Below are 26,954 nucleotides of genomic sequence, written 5' to 3'. Positions count from 1 at the left end.
AGTACAGTGGCACAATCATAGCTCACTGCAGCCTCAAACTCTTGGGCTCATCTGAAACCCCAAGGGCTGTTTTGCGCTCTTGGATGGTGAGATGTGTCTGAGAGAAGACTTATGAATAACTACAGCTCAGCCCTCACTCCTCTTCCCTCTCACCCAGGACAGGTTGTCTCGTGTCTCCCTTGGAACAGTTACGGAAGATGACAATTGTCCGAGCCACTGCCCAAGCCCCGGGGCACACCTGTGATGACAAGGGTGCACCCTGTGGCAGGGCAGGGGTCAGCAGTGGTGAAGGAATCCTGACCCCAGGCCTAGCATCTAGCGGGGTTGGGGAGGGGGTGGTGGTGGTAGGTAGGCTCAGCCTCTGCTCACATCAAGCCCAAGCCCTGCACACCCGATAACATGGTGCCCTGACCCACAAGCTCAAGAAGGAAACCGGAGGGAGAGACAATGATGCTGGTACTAAGACATTTATTATATCACAAAAAGTCCATTGTTGTTCTGTTTTTCCATATGTACATGCTCCTGTGGGCAGTCCCCCACCCAGCCCCTGCCTACCCTCCATGGTGCCAGTCAACTCTCCAAACTGACCAACTAATTAGTAAAAGAGGAAGAACTGGAGGAGGTGGCCCAGGGCTAATGGGAGTGGAAAACAAAGTGCAGAGTGGTTGGGCTTAGTTCTCAATGCCTGACCGTGGGCAGGCACTGCAGGGCTGGCACACGGATGCCTCTCCCAGAGCTGCCAGGCTGGAGGCAGAGGCTGCAGATGACAGCTGAGTGCACTCCCAGGCTGAACCTCCAGGAATGGAGCACAGAGGAGGAAAAAGGTCCCACAGCTGATTGGGGGTCTTAGCTGGGGCTATCAACGTTCTCTTTTTCAGGTCCCCATCCAAGTGGCAGCAACAGCAGCTCTGACTTGGCCTGAAGAGCCTGTGGCCCGCAGGACAGCCAGAAGTGGGGTCAAGGAAAGCCTGGTGGGAAGCACTGGTCCAGATCTCTGAGTGACCTGCCTTAGTTGACCTCAGAGGTGGGTATGGGATCTGTGGGGCGGGGTGTGGCCAGGAGGGGCACTGGTGAGGTGGCCTCGATGAGCGCAGGGTTGAGGATGATGGGCAGAGTCATGGGTGGCACGCCCACCTGCAGTGGGGAAGCCAGGGGCTGCAGGATCAGTGGGGGCTGAGCCAGAGGTGGAGGCCCATCGGGGGTGGGGCTCAGCCTGCTGGGGCTTGAGGCTACTGGTGATCCTGGGGAGCTGCTGCTGGCGGCTCGGGGGCCCTCGGGCTTCTCAAAGTCTGTAGGGAAAGCAAGGTGGCTACAGTCAGATTCCCTTATTGACACAAGACAACTCTCACATTGCCCAGCTGGCTGCTTATAGAATCTTTGTTCCTCCTTGTTCCTGTAAACAACACGCCCCGCCCTCCACCAGCCTAAAAAGTTGGGAGTCTCCCCTCAAAACTCATTTCAATGTTCAGCTACCTTATATCTACCTTCTACCACCTTTGCAAGGCTACTTTTTTTTTTTTTGGTGCAACAGGGTTTCACTCTGTCACCCAGGCTGGAGTGCAGTGGCACGATCTCAGCTCACTGCAACCTCTGCCTCCCGGGTTCAAGCGATCCTTCCACCTCAGCCTCCCCAGTAGCTGGGATTATAGGTGTGCACCACCACGCCCAGCTAAGTTTTGTATTTTTTTGGTACAGGCGGGGTTTCACCATGTTGGCCAGGCTGGTTTCAAACTCCTGACCTCAGGTGATCTGCCCTCCTCAGCCTCCCAAAGTGCTGGGATTACAGGTATGAGCCACTGCACCTGGCCTTCAGGTTACTCTCTACTCGAATCTCTGAAAGGAAACCTCTGAAAATTCATTCCAAGTCCCTGATCCAGCTTTCTCTTCCCAAGCCTGAAGATTGCATAGTTCTCATAGCTTATGGTTCTGCCATTTGTCATGGGAAGAGCGGCAACAGGACTCTCTAGTGGCCTCCTTCCCTCGGCTCACAGCCCCTGCTCAGCAGCATTCCCATGCCCCCTTGGACCTCCTCTTAGGCCCCCTGCTTGCTACTCAGTGCCTATCAGGCTAGCCCAGAGAGACTCACCACAGGCCCCCAGCTCAGATGGAATCTCTGGGGGAGGTGGATGTCCAGGTGTCCTGGTATCACCAGCAGCAGAAGTCAGGTGGGCTGAGGCGAGAGGCTTTGGGCCATGAGGCTCCATGGGCATGGGGTCTGGAGATGGTAGAGAATCGAAATGGCACTTCTTAGTGCTTTCTTTCCAGCAGAGCCCTAGCTACCCAATAGCCTTTCTACCCACCCAGGGCACAGACAATAAATTCAGCTTTGGGGACTCTCTGGTTTTTTTGAAACAGAATCTCGTTCTGTCGCTCAGGCTATGATCTCGGCTCACTGAAACCTCCACTTCCCGGGTCCAAGCGATTCTCCTGTTTCAGCTTCCTGAGTAGCTGGGACTACAGGCACCCACCATCACACCTGGCTAATTTTTGTATTTTTCATAGACATGGGGTTTCACTATGTTGGTCAGGCTGGTCTCGAATTCCTGCCCTCAGGTGATCCACCCACCTCGGCCTCCCAAAGTGCTGGGATTACAGGTGTGAGCTATTGCGCCCAGGCAGGGGACTCTTTTTGATAAAGCTGGGCTGAGCCCCCTACCCTGGATGACGGTCTGCTTGAAGAGTTCATCTCGTAGGTGAGGCAGAAAACAGTCAATGCGCTCCCAGGTGATCTCCCAGAGGGCTGAGGGGCCACCTCCCCGTGCATCTGCACTGTGGAAAATCTCCGCTGTGTCCATCACCAGAAGCATGTTCTTCAGAGACTCAGGGATCGCCTCTGACTGCAGGTGGCAGTGGGACCATGAGAATAGGAAAGAGGGCATGGGAGAGTATGGTAAAAGGAGGTAGCTACCAAGGGGGAAAGGGCAAGTCCTTCCAGCAGGTGGGACAGGAGGCAGGCAGCCGAGCTGAGGTGGAACATACCAGTAAGTCGCTGGAGCCTGCGTGCATGTACTTGTCCATGAAGTCCAAGATGGTGAGCCAGAGGGCCGCAAAGGTAGAGAGCGACAGCAGTGGAGACAGGTGCTGCAGGAAGACCTACGGCCCACCAGCCCCCTTCAGCTGAGGGGACTGTAGGAGCCTCTGGACCCCTCTCTGAGGCTGAGAATCTTAGATCAGAGATAGAGGAATCTCTGATCTAAGATTCAGAATCCTCTCGGGTCCCCAGGTCCGGCCTAGTGTCCATAGCTGGGGGGTTGTGAGCACCTACAATGAATCTTAGGTCCTGCCAGAAGCCCTGGTTTCCCTCCTTGCGAAAAGGCAGGTATGGGAGAGAGGGTGGGTGTAGGGTGGTGAGCAGTACCTTAGAGAGCAGTGTGGAAGCCCTCATCCGGGTCTCCTCCATCCCGCCCACATCTGCAGGGCTGATGTTCTCCAAGAGCTTGGTAAGTAGAGGAAACAGCACCTGGTGGGGGTAAATGTGCAATGTCTCCCTATGTGGGTCAGCTAGGCAGCCTTGCCCCAAGGAAGCCAGGAACTGGATGGGCACAGAGCAGAAGGGAAGGTATGATGCAGGCTGAAGACTCACATTAGGGGCTCTTCAGGCTGCCTGGCTTTCCTTTTCTTAGGATCTGAACTTTATCTTAAGACCAGTAGGAAGTCCCACCTTGTTAAAACAGGACTCCCATTCCAGGGCATCTAGCTTTTGCAGATCATGTACAAGTAGTGCTCGCTGCAGATAGGTCAATGCCTGCATCCGTACCTGGCGCCGGGCATCGCAGCACAGGCAGGCAATACCTGAGAGCAAGAGCAGGGTCAGGATTCTTCAGGCATCTTGATCCTGATGCTCTCCAAACTCCCTACCTCTGCCCCTCCTGGTTTACCCTGCAGTAAAGGGCACCAGCAGTGGGCCCAGAGGGTGCGAGAATCAGCTTCGATCTTCTGGCCATCTGCCTCCAGGTGGCGTTGCTCCTCCGCCCATGAGCTGTAGATAGAGGCTGCCCGCGTGTGCAGGGTGTGCATCAGGTCTAGCAACTAGGATCACAGGAGGGGGCAGGACATGAGTAGGGTTAGGTCTGGTGGATGCCTTTCCCCCTTCCCACTCACTGTCCCTGACTGAGTCCTCAAGGTGGCCCTAGCACCAATCATGCCATACCTCACCCACTTGCTACTCTTTCCCTTGACTTGACTTCCTGGTTGTTCCAGTCCTTGCAAAGGACTCTCCAAGTCAGAGATTTCTCATGAGAGAGAAAGACTTAGGAGGTGTGTGGACTGAGTATTTCACAATCCTGATTCACAGTGAGAAAGATACTTTCTTTTCAATTGTATTTCACACCTGCTGATGACAGAGACAGCCTCATGTTGTTAATTTAATTTTATGTTTTGAGGCAGGGTCTCACTCTGTCACCCAGGCTGGAGTGCAGTGGCACAATCACGGCTGACTGCAGCCTCAAACCCCCGGGCTCAGGTGATCCTCCCACCTCAGCCTTGTCAGTAGCTGGAACTACAGCTGTGCGCTGCCACGGCCAGCTCATTTTTTGTATTTTTGTAGAGATGGGGTTTTGCCATGTTGCCCAGGATGATCTTGAACTCCTGGGCTCAAGCAATAGTCCTCCCAAAGTTTTGGGATTATAGGTATGATTATACCATGCCTGGCCCAATTTTATTTCTTATGTTTTGAGACAGGGTCTTGCTCTGTGCAAGGCTGGAGTGCATGGCACCGTCATGGTTCACTGCCTCCTGGATCTACTAGGCTCAAGAAATCCTCCCACCTACTCAGCCTCCCCAGTAGCTGAGACTACAATGTGTGCCACCATGCCCAGATAATTTTTGCATTTTAATTTTTGTACAGACAGGGTCTCACAATTTTTCCCAGGCTGGTCTTGAACTCCTGACCTCAACTGATCCTCCTGCCTCAGCCTCCCAAAGTGCTGGAATTATAGGTGTGACCCACTGTACCTGGCTGTTAATTTCATTTTTAAAAGAGAAAACCTCAGGCTCAGAGGCTTTGATGGGCAATAGTGTCTGGCCAGATTTAATACATTTTTACTTTTATCATTTTTCTTTTCTTTTCTTTTTTTGAGACAGAGTCTTGCTCTGTCGCCCAGGCTGGAGTGCAGTGGCGCAATCTTGGCTCACTGAAAGCTCTGCCTCCTGGGTTCATGCCATTCTCCTGCCTCGGCCTCCCGAGTAGCTGGAACTACAGGTGCCCGCCACCACGCCTGGTTAATTTTTTGTATTTTTAGTAGAGGCGGGGTTTCACCGTGTTAGCCAGGATGGTGTCGATCTCCTGACCTTGTGATCCGCCCACCTCGTCCTCCCAAAGTGCTGGGATTACAGGTGTGAGCCACTGTGCCCAGCCACTTTTGTCATGTTTTTATGGTTATTCTATTTAAGGCAATTGGTTCTCCATCAATTTAGTGATATATACTCTGCTCACAGAATTAATTTTATATGCCTTTGAATAGATACAGGGTAACTCTGGAAGGATAGACAAGAAACTGGTGACAGTGGTTGCTTCTAGTGAGGGGAACTCAGCAGCTGGGGACAAGAATGGATTGGAAACTTTTATCAGTTTACCCTTTTGTATATTTTGAACCTACTTAAAAAATAAGTAAACCTTAGTTTAAAAATAAATTTAAAGGCCAGGTGCGGTGGCTCACACCTGTAATCCCAGCACTTTGGGAGGGCGAGGCGGGTGGATCATGAGGTCAGGAGATCAAGACCATACTGGCTAACATGGTGAAACCCCATTTCTACTAAAAATACAAAAAATTAGCCAGGCATGGTGGCACGTGCCTATAGTCCCAGCTACTCGGGAGGCTGAGGCAGGAGAATCGCTTGAACCTGGGAGGCAGAGGTTGCAGTGAGCCAAGATCACACCACTGCACTCCAGCCTAGGTGATAGAGCGAGACTCCATCATAAAATTAATAAAATAAAAAATAAAATAAAATAAAATAAAAACAAATAAATTCATAAATTTAAGCAAATAAAGACTTACAGGTAAGGTTTTAGGTAAGGGAATATTGTTAAGATGGTGGCCCAGGGCCTGGGCTGGCACACATGGGCCCTTCCCCTCAGCCCTGGCTTTCCCTGGCCGCCCCAGTCTCCCAGTATCAGGTGCAGGGGAGGAGAGGAAGTAAAGGGTGCCATACTTACGTCCTGACTGACCTGTAAAGACACCGTATGGTAGCTGGCAGGCACGCCTTCATCCTCATCATCATCACTCTGCCCACCCCGAGAGGCATGTTGGCTGGAGGTTCGAGGCCGACGAAGCATTGATCCCTCTTTGGATTTCTTCTTGAAGCGGTTCCCTTTGCTGTCATATTTGTGACTCTTGCCACGTTTCTCCTGGCACTTGCATCCTGAGCAGAGCCAGACTCAGGTCACATTTCCGTGTCTATATAGGCATAGATACCCTGCCTTTTCTCCCCTCTCGGCCTCTCGCCTGCATAATAGCATGGCTACTCCCCAGCTGCCCCCTCATCAGCTGACCCACCGCCATTCAGACTGGCCTCCACAAAGATCCGGAGAGTCTTGACACAGAGCTCAAAGTTGTCAGGTGTGATGTGGGCAGCATCACGGACAATGAAGGACAGCGATTCCACACACTTAAGCAGAGACTTAGTGTCGTGTGGCCCCAAATCCAGTCCCACTGTTAGGCTGTATTGATTGATCAGGGGTGAAGGGCCTGGGCGGCTGGGCCCTGGCTTGGAGTTATCAATGTCATCCTTCCCGACCTGTAAAGCACACAGAGGAGCTGGGGACCCAGGCTTGGCCCCTATGTGAATGTCCTTGCAGAGGACCAGGAATTCTTCCCACAGGTCAAGCAGGGGAGACTCAATTGCTGCCCATATCATCACTCACCACTAACCAACCACTGTTGACCACATCGGCATCTGTGGCTGATCGGTGTATCTTGCCCGGCCTGGCATGGTCAGTGTAGACCTCTGAGTCAGAAGTGTACCCTCGATCCAGGCTCACATCATTTTGATGGTAGGATGGGAGCTCACTGTCTGACTGGGCCCCTACAGTAGGCAGGGAGAAGGGCAGAGTCAGGGTGGGGATGGGGCACTGGGATGAGGGAAAAATCAGGCTCTCAGAAAAAAGATGCTGAGGCCTGGCCTCCCCTCTCTCTGGCATGGTTTAATTTCTGTCACCAAAGGGCCAAAGGATGGCCAGAACAGCTTCTCTGTTGACCAAATAAGGTGGCAGGCTAATCTGGGCTCCTGATGGCATCTAGGGGCAGCTATAGCACCACTCTAGGGAGTGGTGGCAAGGACAAATAGGCAATGCAGAAGGCTGTGAAGCCAGGCTTTCTACTGTCCTGAGGACTGTTTTCCCAGTTTCTGGGATTTAGTGATGTATCGATTTAGTGATATAAAGTCTGCTCAGAATTCTGGGAAAACAGTCCTCAGGACAGCTCAGAAACAGAAACTGGGAAACAGTCCTCAGGACAACTCAGTCCTCAGGACAGTAGAAAGCCTGGCTTCATAGCCATCTGCATTGCTTATTTGCCCTCATGCTATTTAACTTATGGGTACTGGCCGGCAGGCACTGGAAGCTCTGGAAGCAATGGCAGAAGCCAGGGCTGTTTAATCTGCTGAACGTAGTAACCTGTGTTTTGTTTTCCTGTCCCAACTCCTGGGGTGTAACTGTTTATCTGCCAGCCTGAGTCTCCCTGGGAAAGGGCTTACCAGCATCAGGTGCATCTGCCCTGGCTGTGGCCTGCAGAGTAGCTGGAGGCTTCACACCTGAGCCGATGCACTCCAGCAGCGTGAAGAGTGTGGCCCAGTCATCACCTGAGTGAATGTTGGCTGCATTGGTCTTCAGGAGTTCATGGAGCCCATACGCAACCTGGTGGCTGACTCGGGATAGCACACTGGGCTTCATCAGTAGCAAAATGCGCAGGGAGAGCAGTACCTGGAGTGGGGTTAGGGTAGGAAGTGGGGAGTGGGCACACAGCTTTCTGTCTAGTTTTCTTCCCCATCAGTCTCCTTAGGTCAGTGAAGACAGTTTGGCTAGGACCCAATTTAGGATACTGCTCTGGTCTTTTCTTTTTGTCAAATAGAAATACATTAATTATATTATTTGAGACAGGGTCTTGGTCTGTCTCCCAGGCTAGAGCACAGTAGCACAATCACACCTCACTGCAACCTGAAACTCCTGGGCTCAAGTGATCCTCCTGCCTCAGTCGCTAAAGTAGCTGGGACTGCAGGTGTGTGTGACCACACCTGGCTAATTTTTTTTTCCTTTTTGGAGAGATGGGGTCTCGCTATGTTGCCCAGGCTGGCCTTGAACTCCCAGGCTCAAGTGATCTTCCTGTCTTGGCTTCCTGCAGTGCTGGGATTATAGGAATGAGCCACTGTACCCAGCCTCAAATAGAAATTTTTATTGAGAAAATTATAGGTTAATATGCAGTTGTAAAGAAATAATACAAAAAGGTCCCTTACACACTTTGCCCAGTTTATCCCAATGGTAACATTATGTAAAACTATAGTATATCATAATCAAGATACTATCTGATCTTACTCAGATTTCCTGTTTTACTTGCATTTTTGTGTGTATTAATTTCTCTATAATTTTATTACCTGTGTAGGTTTATGTCTCCACTACATAACAACATACTGAACAGTTCCACCACAACAGTATCCCTCATGTTGCCTTTTTCTTTTTTTATAGACAGGTTTTGCTCTGTCACCCAGGCTGGAGTGCAGTGGTATGATCATAGCTCACAGCAGCCTCAAACTCCCGGGCACAAGTGATCCTCCTGTGTCAGCTTCCTGAGTAGCTGGAACTACAGGCATGCACCACCATGGCCAACTCATGTTGCCCTTTTATAACTATACCCACCTCTTCCTTCCTGTCCCCATCCCTAACCCTTAGCAATCTGTATTCAAATTCTTTTTTTTTTTTTTTTGAGATGGAGTCTTAACTCTGTCACCCAGGCTAGAGTGCAGGCAGGATCTTGGCTCACTGCAACCTCTGCTTCTCGTGTTCAAGTGATTCTCCTGCCTCAGCCTCTCAAGTAGATGGGATTACTAGTGCGAGCCACCACACCTGGCTAATTTTTATATTTTTAGTAGAGATGTTGGCTAGGCTGGTCTCGAACTCATGACCTCAAGTGATTCACCAGCCTCAGTTTCCGAAAGTGCTGGGATTACAAGTGTGAGCCACTGCACCTGGCCTGTCTTCAAATTCTAAAGTTCTGTCATTTCAAAAATGTTATATAAGTGGAATTATATATTCTATAACCTTTTTAGATTGGATCTTCTTTCACTCAGCATAGTTCCCAGGAGATGTCTGTTGCTTTAAATCGCTGAATAGTATTCCATGGTATGTATGTACCACAGTTTATTCACCTATTGAAAGTCATCTGGGCCGATTCCAGTTTTTGGCTATTACAACTAAAGCTTCTATAAACATTCATGTACAGGTTTTTATGAGAAAGTAAAATTTCACTTTTCTGGGATAAATGCCCAAGGGTACCATTGCTGGGTTGTATGGTAATTACATGTTTCATTTTATAAGAAACTGCCAGCAGAGTAGCTGTACCATTTTACATTCCCACGCAGCAATTTTTGAATGTTCCAATTTCTCCACAGCCTTTCAGCATTTGGTAATGTCACTACTTTTTATTTCAGCCATTCTGAAAAGTGGGTAGTGATGTCTCATTGTGGTTTTATTTTTTTCAGATGGAGTCTTGCTCTGTCACTCAGGCTGGAGTGCAGTGGCATGAATGATCTCAGCTCACTGCAACCTCTGCCTCCTGGGTTCCAGTGATCCTCCCACCTCAGCCTCCTCAGTAGGTGGGACTACAGGAGTGCGTGACCACGCCCAGCTAATTTTTGTATTTATTGGTAGAGACATGGTTTCACCATGTTGGCCAGGCTGGTCTCAAACTCCTTACTTCAGGTGATCCACCCACCTCAGCCTCCCAAAGTGCTGGGATTATAGGCAGGAGCCACTGCGCCCAGGCTCATTGTGGTTTTAGTTTGTAGTACTCTGATGGTTAATGATGCTATCTTCATTTCATATGCCTATTTGCCCTCTGTATGTCTTCTTTGGCGAAACATCTGTTCCTATGTTTTGTCCATTTTCTATTAATAATTTGATTGGTTTTTCACTGTTGTGTTTTGAGAGTTTCTATATTATAGATACCTTTCTTCAAATATGTGATTTCAAATATTTGCTCCTCATCTATAGCTTGTCTTTTCATCCTCTTCACATAGGCTTTCATAGAACAAAACTTTAAAAAATATTAATGTAGTCCAACTTACCAATTTTTCCTTTTCTAGATTGTGCTTTTAATGTCAAGTCTAAAAATTATTATTTTTTTTGAAAAAGAGTGCCCCCCTGGATCTGTTCCATCCAGACAGTGTTGAGGCAGGAAACAGATCCACGGGATTGCCAAACGTGCTAAAAATTATTTGCTTAGCTCTGGATCCTGAAGATTTTCTCCTGTTTCTGAAGTTTTAATAGCTTTATATTTAAATCTATGATCCATTGGAGTTAATTTACCTGTAAGGTATGAGTTTTAGGTCAAGGTTCATTTGCTTTTTCCTCCTATGGATTTCAATCACTCCACCACTTATTGAACAGGCTGTTCCTCCTCCACTGAATTGTTTTTACATCTTGGTCAAAAAATCCACTGAACTTATTTGTGTTGAGCTTATTTCTGGGCTCTCTACTCTCTTCCATTGATCTACGTGTCTGTCCCTCCATCGACACCACATCATCTTGACTATGGTAGCTATACAGGAAGCCTTTTTTTCTTTTTTGAGACAGAGTTTCACTCTTGTTGCCCAGGCTGGAGTGCAATGGCGTGATCTTGGCTTACTACAACCTCTGCCTCCTGGGTTCAAACGATTCTCCTGCCTCAGCCTCCTGAGTAGCTGGGATTACAGGCATGCCCCACCATGCCTGGCTAATTTTGTATTTTTAGTAGAGACGGGGTTTCTCCATGTTGGCCAGGCTGGTCTCGAACTCCCAACCTCAGGTGATCGCCTGCCTTGGCCTCCCAAAGTGTTGGGATTACAGGCGTGAGCCACCGCGTCCAGGCGACAGTAAGTCTTTTTTTTTTCTTTTTGAGAGTGTAGTGGCACAATCTCAGTTCACTGCAACTTCCGTCTCCCAGGTAAAAGCGATTCTCCTGCCTCAGCCTCCCGAGTAGCTGGGATTACAGGCTTGCATCACCATGCCCAGCTAATTTTTGTAGTTTTAGTAGAGATGGGGTTTCACCATGTTGGTCAGGCTGGTCTTGATCTCCTGACCTTGTGATCCACCCGCCTCGGCCTCCCAAAGTGGACAGTAAGTCTCAATACCAGAGTGATTCTTTTTTTTTTTTTTTTGAGACAGAATCTTGCTCTGTCGCCCAGCTGGAGTGCAGTGGTGTGATCTCAGCTCACTGCAACCTCCGCCTCCGGAGTTCAAGTGATTCTCCTGCCTCAGCCTCCCAAGTTGCTGGGATTACAGGTGTGCACCACCACATCCCGCTAATTTTTGTGTTTTTAGTAGAGATGGGGTTTCACCACGTTAGCCAGGCTGGTCTCGAACTCCTGATCTTAAGTGATCTGCCTGCCTTGGCCTCCCACAGTGCTGAGATTACAGGCATGAAGCACTGTACCCGGCCCAGAGAAAATGATTCTTTCCACTTTATTCTTTCTAGCTATTCTAGAGCTTGTGCCTTTCCATCTAAATTTTAGAATAAGCTTACCTATGTCTACAAGAACCTTTCTGGGATTTTTATAGGAGTTATGTTGAATTTACAGAACAATTTGGGGAGAAGTGACAACTTTACTATGCTGAGCCTTCCAATCTACGAACATAGTATGCCTCTTCAATTATTTACATCTTCTTCAACTTATTTTGTAGTTTTGTAGTTTTCATCATACAAATCTTATACATGTTTTGTCAGCTATGTATTACTTCACTTTATTTGGAACACTTGTAAATGGTATTGTATTTTAAATTTCAGTTTCCATATTGTTCACTGTTAGCATGTAGAGATATAATTACTTTTTGTGTATAGATATCACATCCTGTGACCTTGCTGAACCCACTTATTAGTTCTATGCTTGTTGTTTTTTATAGTTAAGCAAAGAGATCTCAGGTGGGTCATAAGCATGACAGGAAACCAGGTATAGAGCTGGGACTATTATAAGGCAGTAGCAGGCCAGTCCTACAAAGCAGATTCTTAGGAGGCTGAGGTGCAGAGCACAGGCTCCATGCCTGAGGCCATTTCAGGCTCACTCACAATGCCCCCTGCTAGATTGCACCAGCCCTGTGGTTGGTCACTGGGCTCATGCTATGGGGCACTAAATGTACTCTCTGTCTCAGGCTATATTCATAATTGACAACTGTGGCCACATACCTGCCCACTCTCCAAGATGCATTCTGCTTACCTGACCACTGATCTCTTCTCTCCGGAGCAGCCGAATGGCCAGGCGTAGCAACCCCACCACTGCCCGCTCCACAAGGAAGCAGAAATCTTGTGCCTGAACACAGAGGTGGTATAGATGGTCTCGAACAGTCTGCCACACACAGCCCACACGATCCCTGTGTAGATACAAAGGAATGAAGATAGTCTCAGCCAGAGAGGCCACTGGGCATTAGGTCCCCTAGGCCTTTCAGGACTCATTGATATTACACCCTAAGTAGACAGGAATGATGAGTAAGCTTTTCCCCTGCTGCCTACAGTTCCCCAGAGCCCACTCAGCCAGATGGCTTTCATCCCTTTGGCACAAGCTTAGCTTGGGGTCTGCCTAAAGACTACGCTCATCTTACCTGTTCTCCAACACAATCCTTAGTAGCATCTCTAGGCAGAAAGCAGCATCTTCCTCATCATATGTCTCTTCATCTGGTGTCACTGAGACCAGAGCCTGAAGGGGAACAGCAGCAGAAAAGTAGGCATGGAAAAGAAGCCAACCACTGGCCCTGTCCTGACAGAAATAATATTGTCCCTATCACCCCTCCCAGATTCAGCCAGTTGTTCCATGCTTCCTTTCTTCATCCTTTACCTTCATGAGCTCCTGTAGTGACTCCAGCTGGAGGAACTTGCTTTCTGTGATCATTTTTTCTGGGTCACATTGCTAGAGAGGGCAAAAGAGAGAGGGGGTCTTTGACAAGGGCTGAAGGGAACAGAATGTCCCCAAGAGCCAGGGAGAGAGGGCAGAGTCAGCCCTGGTTATAAATCTGGATGATTTATTCTTCAGTTCACTGGGTAGCATCTGTCTAATAGGAAAGTGTCTAGGCTTTCTCACCAGGGGTGGATGGGCAGTTACCTTTATACACTCTAAGGCCACTCTCTTGGCCTCTTGGTTTTCAGTGGATGGGCCCCGCACACTAGACTGCTCAGGCCCACTCAGTGTTAGCCAGCTCACAAAGCTCAGCACTGTTGACTCTCCTCTGTAGAAAAAGGGCATATGGCCTGGTGAGCCCCAAAGTTCTGACTCTCCCTCCCCAAGCCCCTGAGCCTCTGGTCTGCTCTTACCGGTTTGATGGTGTCTCTTCCCGCTGTAGAGAGATCTTGCCATTGGGATCCACAAAATCTTCTACCTGGAAAAGTAAGTCAAAATAATTTCTTTCTATATGTCCTTTGTATTTTGCCCCTGCCTCCACCCACCAAAGTACTCTGGATTTCCTCCTGTAGGCTTCTGCCCCTATATTATTGTTCCAATTGGTGATTGGCAATGGCATCTACCGGCCTTCTTTTACAGCTATCCCCTAAGATCTGTGTTCTTACGTTTGAGGCATTCCTGGTGAGCTGCGGCAGATCAGGCCCAGCATTACTCTCAACTACTTACTTCTACATACAGATAGCATACAATGTTGCAGCTCTTGCCTTGTTATTGCTGACTAGTCTCCTACTAAGAATTACCTCTACCATAGCCTTGGGCAGTAGTTGGGCTCGGAAGAGCTGCAGCATGGCCTCCATGATATTCTTCCAGCCCTCCCGCAGGATGTCACCATGACGATGGGCCAAATGGAATACTGTCTTGGCTGCAATATGGGCTTTAGGGTTGCTTCCAAATACACTGGGCAGATTCTCAATAGACTGGAAAAGAGGATGAGAAGAGACTTAAGGCCGAGCTAATGTCTAGAAAGGAAAATCTCTTAGGTCTCTGCCTATGATGGTTCCCTCAGGGTCCTTTTGTTGGCTCTGCTTCAATCCCCCATAATACTGGTGGGAGTGGGTTAACCTAGTTAAGGCCTTCCCCACTCCTATATCTCCTTTCCCATCCCCATTACATGAAGTAACACTAGTTTTATCCCAGAGTGTGCAAGCCAGAAATGGCCTAAGCTCTGGTATATTCAAGTAGGGGCAGTGAGGGAAGATGCTGAGGGCAACCAGGTCTGTTGATAAGGGTAGATCCATGGCTAAAAGAGAGGTCCTCCTTTGGAGCTCCAAGTACACAGTTCCTGCACCTGCTCACCTCACTGCTGAGAGCTGTGAATTTGCATAGAGAGATGATGAGATTGTCAAACACATCGCTGAGGCCATAGTGGGCGGAGATCATGGCGCACTTCCTGTAACATTACCCCCATCCCAGAAACAGAGTCACTGGAAGGCCAAGCAGCCCTTCCAAGTCCCTGAGCTTGCATGGGGCTCTTCCTCAGTCAGTCCCAGGAAGAAACCTTTTAATCTTGTTTCTGTTTAAGACTGAGCTTACCCAAGCTTCAGCCTCCCTCCAAAAACTCAGGGGGAACCCCATTCTAATGAAGAGTAGGAGTCAGAGAGGCATGGAGAAAACCATGTTAGCTCACAGAGATGAGCCTGGGGGAGGTGAAGACCAAGGCCAAAGCTGGGCTACCTGAAGCCTGAGATGGCTTTCTGGATGATTGTCTCCTCAAGGCTTTTGTCAAAGACATAAGAGAGAGCAGCAATAGTGGGGCCCCAGGTCATGGTGAAGAGGTCAAGATCATAGCTGGCAGTAGGCACACGCAGGAATATGCCCTCAGGGGTGGCACCTCGATGAAGCAGCACATTCCACACATAGTTCTCCCGAACCAAGCCCGTCTGCTCCTCAGGCATTACAATTTCCTCATTCCTGTCAGGAGGTAAAGGAAGGAGCAGTTGCACTGCTTTGAACCTGACTGGTTCCAAACCAAGACTAGGAGTTCATCCATACTAGCACTCTCCACTGATGAGAGGTCATCAGAACTGCAGCTCAGTGGTCTGCTTTCCACCCACCAGTGGAAGCAGGGAGAAAGAAAGGAAGTGTCCCATAATCTCAAAGCCCGATCTGGAAGTGAGGCCTTCAGTTCTGTAGTAAGATCACACATTCTTACTGGGTGTGACAAAATGAACAATTCTATCTTTTCTGATTTACAGTAAAGAACTAACTGGCCCATTTCTGACCTGTAACCTGGGCCTAACACTCCAGTGCCCATCTTGGGTTCTTTACCAGCCAGAAAATGCATCTTGTAAGCTAGAGAGGAAAATGTACCTGTTTAAAGTTCAGAAAATGGGGCCATGATATCCTACTTAAAAGCAGCATTTTGGACCCTGGCTTAGAGTACTAGAGTCCCAGTACCATTCAGGCTTCTTTAAGGAAGAAACAAATTGGCAGAGAGGGGGCTGTCCAACTAAGTTCTGAGGCTAAATCCAGGGCACGTGAGTCACTGTAGTCTGACATGACTGTAAAAACTGGGAAAGGAAGAAACGTGCTTCTTCTTAACAGAGATACTGCACTATTCTCTATGTATACTTACTTGATGGCATGGTACATGTCCTCCAGGATGTCTTGCTCAAAGTCCTTGCCTCCATTCACACCTTTTAGATTTTTGCGAAACTCCTAGAGACAGGCCAGTAAGTTTTTTCCCGTGTCAATACTGAAGCCCCACTCAAGGGACTACTGGGCTTTTAGTAAATAGGACTCAGGAAAAAGTAAGTGAAAAAACCCACTTCCCCACCCCAGTCCCTTTTCTAGGTTGGCCAGCCCTTCCTGATTCCTTGAACAGAACCCCACCCATCATGCCCACTGGAAATCCTATGTCATTCCTGCTACCTCCAAAGCTGTGCTGGGTCTTCTTTGCCTTGACTGGGACCCAAGCTTACCTCCAGGGTCATGGGTGCATTCTGTTTACGAACATTGTGGTTGTGCTGGTCAGTATTAAGCATGATGACAGCATAGGCCAGGGAAAAGCAGGCATCGCTATTGGCAAATGGGGAGCCATTACAATTCTGAAAAAGCAAAGATCCCGCCTGTGTCAATGCCCTTCTCTGGCCAATTAAACCCTCACTACCAACCCACTGGTCAGTGCTAGTGCAAAGGGGAGGTACTGTCCAGAAAGTAGCCAGCCTCTTGCCAACTCCTTAACAGAAGCTGATCTCCTCGTGGAAAGGTCATTAATTTTGCTCTCTGCCTTTTTTAAGAGACAGCAGGCTGGGTGTGGTGGTTTATGCCTGTAATCCCAGTACTCTGGGAGGCCAAGGTGGGCGGATCACGCGAGGTCAGGAGTTCGAGACCAGTCTGACTAACATGGCAAAACCTCATCTCTACTAAAAATACAGAAATTAGCCAGGCTTGGTGGCAGGTGCCTGAAATCCCAGCTACTCGGGAGGCTGAGGCAGGAGAACTGCTTGAACCCAGGGGGCAGAGGTTGCAGTGAGCTGAGACTACGCTACCACACTCCAGCCTGGGTAACAGAGCAAGATTCTGTCTCCAAAAAAAAAGAGACTGCAGTGAGCTAAGACTGCACTACTACACTCCAGGCTGGGTGACAGAGCAAGACTCTGTCTCCAAAAAAAAAAAAAAAAAAAAAAAAAAAGAGATAGCAGCTGGATTCTTCAGCCCTCAGTCAAACTGACCTCGGATCCTGGGCTCAGCCCCTGACACTCAAACTCACCATCCAACGCTCCGTGAATGCCTCCAGCAACCTCTGGATGACTGGTGCTTCCCCAGGCAAACGGAAGGCTTCCAGGTAGAGGCGGAGAGCTTCGTCCAGTCGCAGACCCTGAAAACTGAAGGTACTATAGGGAAAGAAAGGAAGAAGAGGCTGAAAATGTGTAAGCTGCACATGTCAGGCTCTTTTAGTCACTGTCCTCCTAACCTACTCTTACTCGAAGAGAGGAGGCTGAGGTATCTAGCAAAGGGGCAGTATTTCCTGTTCATCCTTAACACAACCCCTAGCCTTAATACTTTTCACATCCACAGGCTCTTGCCTAGAACCCTCACCCCCTGGAACCCTGCTCTACCCCTTTGCAATGGACTCCATGCAGAATGGAAGGGCTCCCCAAACTATCTCGTTGGAGTCCCTTTCAGGTCCAACAGATATAAATGATGGGAAGAGGAAGAACATTGGCCAGGGTCTCCAGAAGAAATTTATGGAGACTGCTTTGAGGTATGGATGTTCTGTCCCTTTAATCCAATCACTAACCTTGTCCCACCCTTTTTTTTTTTTTTGAGCCAAGGTCTCACTCTATCACCCAGACTGGAGTGCAGTGGCATGATCACAGCTCACTGCAGCCTGGAACTCCCATACTCAAGTGATCTTCCTGCCTCAGCCTCCTGAACAGCTGGGACTACAGGCGTGTGCCACCATGCCCAGCTAATTTTTGTATTTTTTGTAGAGACAGGGTTTCACCATGTTGCCCAGGCTGGTCTTGAACTCCTGAGCTCGAGTGATCTGCCTGCCTTAGCCTTCCAAAGTGTCAGGATTACAGGCGTGAGCCACCGTACCTGGCTATATCCCACATTTCTTACAGCTTCCTCACCTCACAAAGCTCTCCAACAGGTCGATGTTTTTGCGGTCACTCACAAACTCTCCAATCATTTTCTTGTCCAACCGAGGGTTCTCTCGGAGCCACTGAGCAACCTCTGTGTTGTCCATTGGGATGGTGAGGAGGCCTTTTTCTTGCAGAAACTGAATCCCCTTCTTTGGTTTCTGATTGAACTGCTCTGTGCCAGTGATTAGCAGCTGCGTGAGAAAAACTAGAGCTACAGAAGCTACTTTGCCTCTAAATTAGACAAGGCCAGCCTGGAGTCCACCATAGCCCACCCACAGTTGGTCAGCTAAAAAGCTCCTAGGATGTGGTTCTTCGTGACTACAGAACTAAGGCTAGATCATAGCGGCCTTAGCTTTCCCCCATCTTCATGTCTAAGTGAATTGGCTTACGAGCTTTTTTACTCCTTTCCTGAGTGCTCAAGAAACATAAAACAGTTCCTCTCCTCTAACTTAGGATAGGGGAAAAAGCAGAAGAAAGAAACTAGGTAATTCTTCTCTCCAGTTTTATATCCATCCCTTACATTTGTTGACAGCCAGCCTCTTGTTTTTAGCCTGGCTTGGCTTCTTTGGTTGCCTAGCTTAATGCCGTGGGTTTGAAGGACAAAGTGGACTAACCGTGGAGGCAACTCATCTTTATGTATGTCCAGTCACGGCCATGCACTCAAGGGCACACATGAACCACAGTCATTTAAGCTGGCAATAAAGAAAGGGTTAGGTTTTTTTTCCTTTTTCCGAGATGGAGTTTCACTCTGTTGCCCAGGCTGGAGTGCAGTGGCGCGATCTCAGCTCACTGTAACCTCCGCCTTCCAGGTTCAACTGATTCTCCTGCCTCAGTCTCCCAAGTAGCTGGGATTACAGGCTTGCACCACCATGCCCGGCTAATTTTTGTATTTTTAGTAGAGATGGGGTTTCACCATGTTGGCCAGGCTGGTCTCAAACTCCTGACCTCAGGTGATCCGCCTGCCTCGATCTCCCAAAGTGCTGGGATTACAGGCGCGAGCCACCGTGCCTGGCCAGAAAGGGTTAGGTTTTCTTTGTGTTAAGAAACGCAAAGTACAGGCCAGGTGCGGTGGCTCACGCCTGTAATCCCAGCACTTTGGGAGGCCGAGGCAGGTGGATCACGAGGTCAGGAGATGGAGACCATCCTGGCTAATATGGTGAAACCCCATCTCTACTAAAAATACAAAAATTAGCCGGGCATGGTGGTGCAAGCCTGTAATCCCAGCTACTTGGGAGACTGAGGCAGGAGAATTGCTTGAACCTGGGAGGTGGAAGCTGCAGTGAGCTGAGATCGCACCACTGCACTCCAGCCTAGACAACAGAGAGAGACTCCGTCTGGAAAAAAAAGAAAAAACAAAAACCCAAAGTACAAACAGTGATTTGAACATTGCTATTCGAACCTTACTAAAGCACCAGAATAAATATCAATTCCCCTTTATTGCCAACCATCATGCTAGGGCTGGAGATGACCAGTAACCTTCAATGACCCACAGGACACCAACTCTCAAGGCTCCTGTCACTGCCACTAGTGACACTTGGTTCTCAATTGGTATAGCATTTGCCCAGGGCCATACACAGGGTATGCTCAACTACATAGCTTAGGAGTAAGGGAAGGGCTTCAAATGGGAGTTGCTGAAGTCCCAACAAGCCCAAAGACTGGCCTCAGGAAGCTGCACAATGAGGTTCTAGACTCTCCTTCATCTTCACCCTCTGAGATGGAAACCCTACAACAATGGACACCCAGAAAGAGGTGGACGGAGGCTGGGGAATATATGTATGTACCTTCTTTTTGTTTTTAATTTCAATTAGTTCCCGTGGATCTGGCAGGAGACAGGAAAATCGAGGTGGCTTCCGGGCAAACTTTTTGTCAGCTAGGAGTAGGAAGAAGAGAGGGGAAAAATCTGTAAGACCTTTTTTTACCCAGATAGGGACTTTTGGAAGGTCACCAATATACTCCCTAGTTTCAAGGAGGAGCCTCAGAAATCTTGTCCTCACCAGTCTTCCACTTCCCTAGAAGTCCTATCAACTAAGGGTCCATATGTTTGCTTCCCTCTCTCTGAGTCTGAAGGCAAGGCGAGCTACCAAGGCTTGCTTAGTTACTATCCTAGGTGTCTGCTCCCTCCCTCTGCTCTCCACCAGGCCCTCCAGGTGAGGAGCTTAGGGTCATGGACACCCAGTACCCACCCCCAGAGTCACCAGCTTCCTCCAGATCACTGCATCCTGGTTTCCCATGTTCTGGTGGCAGCCGCCCTCCACCTGGCAGATGCAGGCCTGGGATGTCTGAGGCCATGCCTACAGCTTTCCCATCGCTGGCTGCTCTCTCAGCTGGTAAGAGAGAAGAAGATACGCGAAGACTTACAGGGTATGAAGCCAAGCAGAGCTGCAGGAGAGGTCAAATCCAAAGCCCAGAAGACCTGCATGGTTCCCGCACAGGGCGCCAGCCCCGACCAGGACAAACCCAAGCCAAAACAAGTAGTCCCTGTCCCAGCCAAGGATTAGATTCTCTAATTTAATGAAGAGATTACCCAGTCATTTTCCCTGATCTTCTGCAACCTCAAATTTCAAGGGGGGAGCTAGAGAAGACTAATTAGAGTGGAGGCAGATATTGGGGATGAGGGACGGTGGGGCCTGGAGCTTTCAGAGACAGAAATCCTATATTCTTTAATATCTGTTCTCTTGTCATAAAGAAAAATAGTTCTGTAAAAAACTAAAGTGGGGAGAAAGAAAAAGGGAGAAGGCTATGAGTTCTGCTAATCTGCCTGACTGGCCTGTGATTTAAACCGCCAAAGCCCAGAAACAGAATTGGGAGCATCCCAGGGGAAGTGATCTAAGGACAGGAGAAAGGACTCACAGTAGAGAAGGGATAAGCATATAACCCTGGGTTCATCAAAGAAAAAAATGCCTCTCACTATTGCTAGCTTCTCGGGTGCCATCTACTATCTCACAGCTTGGTCTGGCTGTCTCCTTCTTCTCTTGCTGGGTGATGCTGTTGAGGACTTTGGCCTGGCAGTGGGCCTCGGTGCTGTCAATCACTGTCAATAGGGCATCAAGAGATAGTAGGTGTGTTGTATAGAGTTGACCAGACACAGGGAAGGCATTCTGGAAGGTAAACAGATCCATTAGACTCATAGTTAGGGAACACTTTACACTTTGATCATTTTCTAAAAATTTCCAAAACCTCTTCTAACTTGTACATTGCCTTTAGAAAACACCTTTCTTCTTTCGGTTTCCCAGCTCTCAAGTGTTCCCCTCTCTGTATGTAGCATCCTCACTACCACCAGGGAGATTTCCTTTATAATGCTTTTTCTAGAGGCCAGTTAATAGTGTTCAGCACCTTGGACAGCAGCTTTGTGAGGTCCTCAAAGAGGTTGGAACAGTAGTAGTCACAATCATAGTTGATGTAGAGCTCTGTGACAAAGCTGGGGATGCGCCAGAGCTGCACAATGGCCTCCAGTGCCATCTCCTTCATCTCGTAAGGCATCTTGGGGTTCTCCACAGTGATGATCTCCATAAGCTTTTTGATGTACATCTGGCAATAACCCAGTAATTGCCATTTGGGTGGGGAAAGGATTCAAGATAGGAAGAGAAAAAATTAGACAGGAAAAACATTAAACAGGATGCAGAAGCCTGGCCGAGAGGCATGTATTAAGAGACACCCAAAGGTATTCCATCCCCTAAATGTATCTCTTCTTTGGCCTCCATGTTGGGGGATAAGGCCTGGCTCTCTACCATATACCTGGTTCCAGAAAAGTTGCCTCTTGCCCTTTTGTGCTCTCTATGTGAACATGACCTGGTCCTATTTAGAGTTCCTTTTAGCAATTTAGTGACAATGCTGGCTTGACTTACCTGCTTGTGTTGCAGAGTAACTGCTGGGCAGAAGAGCTGTTCCCACTCATGGTGAGGTTACCTGGCAGTTCTCATATTTGGGGTCAGCCAGTTTCCTTTAGTCTCCTTTTAACTTTTCCGCAAGAGGCCAGCTGATTGAACCTAACTCCGGAGGCTAAAAGCACTCTCCTATAGGAAGTCCCTAAATCCTACCTCTGTAGCATGATAGAGCTGGCCCCACTGAAGATGCCATATATTTCCTTATTTTTTTTCCCCTTTTCTTCCCAAGTCAAGAAACTCACCTCCATTTGGAACTTGAGGTGTTCCCGCATGCTCTCAAACAGTAGGAAGCATACTCGCAGGGAAGCAGCATAAAGGTTCAGTCGCTCTATGCTGAGTAGCTGGAGATCAGAGTAGGGTAGGCCATGAGTTTCGTTGTTTTGTTTTGTTTTTGAGGCAGAGTTTCACTCTGTCGCCCACGCTGGAGTGTGGTGGCGTGATCTTAGCTCACTGCAACCTCTGCCTCCTGGGTTCAAGATATTCTCCTTCCTCAGTCTCCCGAGTAGCTGGGATTACAGGCACACGTCACCACGCCCAGCTAATTTGGTATTTTTAGTAGAGACTGGGTTTTACCACTTTGGTCAGGCTGGTCTCGATCTCCTGACCTCGTGATCCCCCTGCCTTTGCTTCCAAAGTGCTGGGATTACAGATGTGAGCCACTGTGCCCAGCCCGGCTGTGAGGTTTCTGAAGCTGACTATGGCTCAACCAAGAGAGGCAGGAGAGGCAAACTGAGTGAAGGTGTCACTGAGGTCCAGTGTTTCCAGGGAACTCTACATCTAGCCATTCCTATATTTCTCTCTGGCTGCCAGAGTCCCTGGGGAACTACTGAAACCCTCTTACTAAAACTACAGGCCAACTGGGAGGGAGATGCTTTCCTAGGTCCTATACTCTTTGCGTAATCAGCCAGACCTCCCTGTGTTCCCCTGGCCCTTGAAAGAGGCTCTGAGACCCTCTAGCAATCTTGTCTTACCTGGAATAAATGACGGCACATCTCATCCTTGATGAGGCCCAGGAGGGTCTGGCACTGGGCTACAGGGGCTGACTCAAGGGCCACTGTCAGCAAATGCAGTCCCATGTGAATCATAACCTCTGAGTTATGGCGGTCGTGTGGATTGGTGAGGGAGATGAGGAATCGGAAGAGCTCGCGGATGCAGGGAAGACCATAGGGGACCAAAGCTGTGCCTGGGGAAGGCCAGGAGGAGAGTGAGACTGCTATAAAACAACTAGTCCGCTGGCTTTGCCTAGCCTGCTCTGCATTACACAAGGCAATTTAAGGTAAGTGATTCTCTTTGAGGAAAAGGGCTAGGCATGATGGCTCATGCCTGTAATCCTAGTGCTTTGGTAGGCTAAGATGGGAGGATTGTTTGAGGCCAGGAGTTTGAGACCAGCCCAGGCAACATAGAGAGACCTCATCTCTACAAAAGATTTTTTAAAAGGAGCCAAGCGCAGTGGTACATGCCTGTAGTCTCAAATACTTGGGAGGCTGAGGTGGGAGGATTGCTTGAACCCAGGAAGTTGAGGTTACAGTGAGCTGTGACTGTGCCACTGTAGCACTCCAGCCTGGGCAACAGGGGGAAAAAAAAAAAAAAAGGAAAAGGATTTTTTTTCCCCCTGGGGAGGTGAGGGAACTAGTCTACTTCTGGAGGAAATCAGAATTGATGATCCTACCTTTCTGTTAAAAGTCCTAAACTTTTTATTCTTCCTTCTTGCTTTCTATCGCCCCTCAAACTTCCTTCCTAGAGTATAAGTTAGGGAAGGGCTCCATCCATGCCAACAGTCTTATGGCTTCACTCCATTTCCTGACTAGAAAATAGCCTAGAACTTGGAGCAACAGGCAGTAGTCCAGTATCTTGGTCTAAGATGGTCTAGGCTCAGGCAGCTTAGTAGGTAGGATGGGGGAGGTGAACTGGCAGAGCCTGCCAGAGTACCCACCTTCTTTCTGGGAGGACTGTGTAAAGCGCACGCCCCGGGGATTGACGTAATCCATGTCATGGACAGAGGCAGAGTCAGAGTGGTCAGCAGGGGATGTGCACTCCTCTAACACTTCAGGGATGGACTCCACAGATGCTGACTGGGACTTTTCCACATGGGTCCCTTCCTGCTATGACCAGTAGCAGGGAGATATGGGAAGAGGGATGAGGCAAGGGCAACTTGGAACTTACTCCCCTGAAGTACCTGTCTTCCAAGCTGTCTCTAATGGGCTACAGATGTAGGGTCAGCTCAGTGGTTTATGAATCACTGCAAGATGGCTCAGGCAGGAGTATGATGAAGGACTCAGAAAAACATCTCCTGAGGCTTCATTGACCTATAGTAACTAGAACCTTAGAGACACAGAGGCTCTCACAGGCTTAGAATTTCGATCATTACCTTCCAGAAAAAGCTATGGCCAGCTCCTTCCCTTTTGTCAAGTACTACCTGTATGTATAACTTGATAAATCTCATGAGCCACCTCTCACAGTGAGTTATGCTGTGGGTTTTCTAGGCAGCACAACCAATTCTGAGAAGCAGGAAAGATCAGAGCTTCTTTTGAAGCTACCCCAAGCTTCTTTTGAGCCAAGTCCTGCATAAAGGATCCAAAGGATCAAGCCAGTTCCCACACTGGAATATTGAAGAGGGAAATTTAAAAATCCAAGTCATACCTGGAGGTCAGATTGCTCGGGAACACCTAGCTCACTGCTCCCAGGCTCTGTAGCTGTGCTGTACCCTGGGGAGCCAGGTTGCTCTAGATCAGTAAGGTCTTCCTTGGAAGTGGTTTGGGAGGAGAATTCCAGGCCACTGTCTGTAGAGGGACTGACCACTGCTGAGGCAGCTTCTGAACTTGCAGAGGAGATGGGAGTGGGCACATCAATGAAGGGCATGCCGCCTGCCAAGAAAAGTACGTGACGCTTGTAGGAGAAGAAAGAGGCTGTGGGCAAAACAAACCCTCCATGGTACTAGGGTCTCTTGTTTCCCAGATTACATGCTTATCTTTGCATATATTGGTCTCTAAAGTTGTCAGAGAACAACCTTAAGTCGCTGCAGAGTTGCTGAATGGTCACAGTCTGATTTGACCTGGAGTTTCCCTTTTTGTTCTCAGCACCAAAACCAAAGCCCCTCAGTTGCTTGGTCTTCAATTTCAAAATCCCTAAGACAGAAAGGAGCTCTTCTTCTCTCTAATCAGAGGAAGCAGTCCAGGGCACTCACCAGTGAGGTTAGATGATAAGGTGGTTCCATTGGGAGTGGGCAGCTCTGAACCTGGTGTGACTTTGGTCATATGGCGTGGGGGCCGAGGGGATCTCTTCTGTTTCTTCCACTTGGATGAATCACTCATGCCTCCTGCTCTCATTTTCAGCTGGGAATATCATACCCCATTAGCACTGGTATTCAAACTAAGACACTATCCCTATTAATCTCCCTTCATTTAGTCCTACTGATCTCTAGAAAACAAGCTATATCTTGTTTTCTAGATATAGAAATATCTGTGCTAAAGTAAGACTCTAGACCATCAGTTCACATTCCCACTCTTCTAACTTGGCTTCTACATTTACTACTTCATAGGTTGGCATGGCAGCCTCCATGTAAAAGGTGACATTCTGTTTCTGGGCTGGTCATTGGTAGGGCCAGCCCTCACACTTATCATTCTGCTTCTCTGGGTCCTGAGTATTACATTAAGCAAGAAATCCTGAATCCTATGGATGATGCATGACCCTCTTGCAGAAAGTGTAAGGGCAGGGTCTCCTTTGCCCTGACACTCACAACTACAGGTGCATGGTCTCCCGGCTTTCCTCCTCAACTAGCTTGTAAAGCAGTCTCCTACTTGTAGTTTTATCCAACTATGAGAGCCTATTCCTTCCTGTTCTAGCTTTCTTATTGCTTATGAACTGGGCCTAAACCATAAACATATATATATATATTTTTTTGAGACGGAGTCTAACTTTGTCACCCAGGCTGGAGTGCAGTGGCACAATCTCAGCTCACTGCAACCTCTGCCTCCTGGGTTCAAGTGATTCTCCTGCCTCAGCCTCCTGAGTAAATGGGATTACAGGTGTGGGCCACCACGCCTGGATAATTTTTGTATTTTCAGTAGAGACAGGGTTTCACCATGTTGGCCAGGCTGGTCTCTAACTCCTGACCTTAGGTGATCTGCCTGCCCCGGCCTCCCAAAGTGCTGGGATTACAGGTGTGAGCCACCGCACCCAGCGAACATACCTCTTACTCTCTGGAATTTCTGTATCAGACTGGTCAAAAGCTCATTCCTTCGAGTTAAGGAAGGAATGGCCTCCCAGTTTATTTGTGGAGTTCAGCATAGAAGGTCATGTAATGCTGCTGCTGTGCTCTCTGCTGCTCCCAATTTGTTGTATCAATGAGACCACCTGTCCCTCTCACTATTGGTCTTTCCAGATGCAGTTTTATGTTGTCAGATGGTAAGGCCACTGATTCCTTGACTCCTTGTTCTGTTCCACTACCCTCTTGCTGTATTTCTGTTCTTCCTATAGCTTCCTTTTAGTGGCAAGGGACAATCTCTGTCACCTGTTGACTACTCCCTAGGATCTGTGTTTTTATGTATTTCCTCCATTCTAAGTTCAAAGTTACTTTGTTTAGGCCCATTTTTGTTGTTGTTGTTGTTGTTGTTTTGAGATGGAGTCTCACTCTGTGGTCCTGGCTGGAGTGCAGTGGCGCAATCTCGGCTCACTGCAAGCTCCGCCTCCCGGGTTCACGCCATCCTCCTGCCTCAGCCTCCCGAGTAGCTGGGACTACAGGCACCTGCCACCAAGCCTGGCTAATTTTTTTGTATTTCTAGTAGAGACGGGGTTTCACCGTATTAGCCAGGATGGTCTTGATCTCCTGACCTCGTGATCCACCCGCCTCGGCCTCCCAAAGTGCTGGGATTACAGGCGTGAGTCACCGTGCCCGGCCCCATTTTGTTTTTTAAGTCCCGATGTTTTCTCAGTTGGGTGTGAACTCAGTCCCTCTACAGAGTCATTCTAAACTATTCCTAGACTGATAGACCATTCCTGGATTGGACCATTCCGACAATGGCAATGGCAACGCTATTCCAGAAACCATTAGAATGACTCTAAAGAGAGTAGAAGCACTTTTTCTCTCTGCCCCTTCCTAAAGGCTAAATATATCCTATTATCCATGGCCTGTTCAATTCCTTTTGTTAGGGATAGACTCCATTCCTTAAGCTCCCCCAAGCTCTCAGAACCTGGGTAATCTTTGATTCCTTGCTTAGAAAACACATACTTCTTCCATTCCTACCCATAGCTCCTTCCAATAAAGAAGAGGCTGAAGAGCTGAGCCCTTCCTTCCCCCAGCTCTTAGTAACATAGCAACAGCCTCATATTGGATTTATACTTCTAG

The 26,954-nt window shown here is 48.5% G+C and overlaps 1 protein-coding gene across 44 annotated transcripts in view; it reads right to left on the bottom strand.

Moving 5' to 3' along the window:
* Positions 1-451: 451 nt before the first annotated feature.
* The window catches only part of GBF1 (golgi brefeldin A resistant guanine nucleotide exchange factor 1), a 154,013-nt gene continuing 127,510 nt past the window's right edge, over positions 452-26,954 (bottom strand). For 6 of the 44 annotated variants that reach the window (XM_077947384.1, XM_077947403.1, XM_015148066.3 and 3 more), the window contains 32 exons: positions 24,795-24,942; positions 24,251-24,474; positions 23,544-23,709; positions 22,582-22,793; positions 21,853-21,951; positions 21,060-21,254; positions 20,635-20,824; positions 19,910-20,050; positions 19,508-19,596; positions 17,715-17,917; positions 16,847-16,970; positions 16,056-16,181; positions 15,710-15,792; positions 14,809-15,045; positions 14,431-14,524; positions 13,875-14,051; positions 13,488-13,552; positions 13,279-13,402; positions 13,015-13,086; positions 12,782-12,876; positions 12,400-12,553; positions 7,693-7,918; positions 6,863-7,023; positions 6,495-6,735; positions 6,155-6,360; positions 3,879-4,029; positions 3,662-3,792; positions 3,359-3,460; positions 2,980-3,093; positions 2,657-2,837; positions 2,087-2,215; positions 452-1,289 (listed from right to left, as the gene is read on the bottom strand). In XM_077947384.1, coding sequence (XP_077803510.1) covers positions 1,009-1,289; positions 2,087-2,215; positions 2,657-2,837; positions 2,980-3,093; positions 3,359-3,460; positions 3,662-3,792; positions 3,879-4,029; positions 6,155-6,360; positions 6,495-6,735; positions 6,863-7,023; positions 7,693-7,918; positions 12,400-12,553; positions 12,782-12,876; positions 13,015-13,086; positions 13,279-13,402; positions 13,488-13,552; positions 13,875-14,051; positions 14,431-14,524; positions 14,809-15,045; positions 15,710-15,792; positions 16,056-16,181; positions 16,847-16,970; positions 17,715-17,917; positions 19,508-19,596; positions 19,910-20,050; positions 20,635-20,824; positions 21,060-21,254; positions 21,853-21,951; positions 22,582-22,793; positions 23,544-23,709; positions 24,251-24,474; positions 24,795-24,942 — 4,941 coding nt within the window. In that variant the 3' untranslated portion in view covers positions 452-1,008. Of the gene's footprint in view, positions 1,290-2,086; positions 2,216-2,656; positions 2,838-2,979; positions 3,094-3,358; positions 3,461-3,583; positions 3,793-3,878; positions 4,030-6,154; positions 6,361-6,494; positions 6,736-6,862; positions 7,024-7,692; positions 7,919-12,399; positions 12,554-12,781; positions 12,877-13,014; positions 13,087-13,278; positions 13,403-13,487; positions 13,553-13,874; positions 14,052-14,430; positions 14,525-14,808; positions 15,046-15,709; positions 15,793-16,055; positions 16,182-16,846; positions 16,971-17,714; positions 17,918-19,507; positions 19,597-19,909; positions 20,051-20,634; positions 20,825-21,059; positions 21,255-21,852; positions 21,952-22,581; positions 22,794-23,543; positions 23,713-24,250; positions 24,475-24,794; positions 24,943-26,954 lie in introns of all 44 variants that reach the window. The other 38 variants (XM_077947385.1, XM_077947405.1, XM_077947375.1 and 35 more) reach the window with 19 other exon arrangements.

Source organism: Macaca mulatta, chromosome 9 (assembly GCF_049350105.2).
Source record: "Macaca mulatta isolate MMU2019108-1 chromosome 9, T2T-MMU8v2.0, whole genome shotgun sequence".
Lineage (NCBI taxonomy): Eukaryota > Metazoa > Chordata > Mammalia > Primates > Cercopithecidae > Macaca > Macaca mulatta.
The sequence above is the reverse complement of the archived record's forward strand: the minus strand, read 5'-3'. Positions and strand labels throughout refer to the sequence as shown.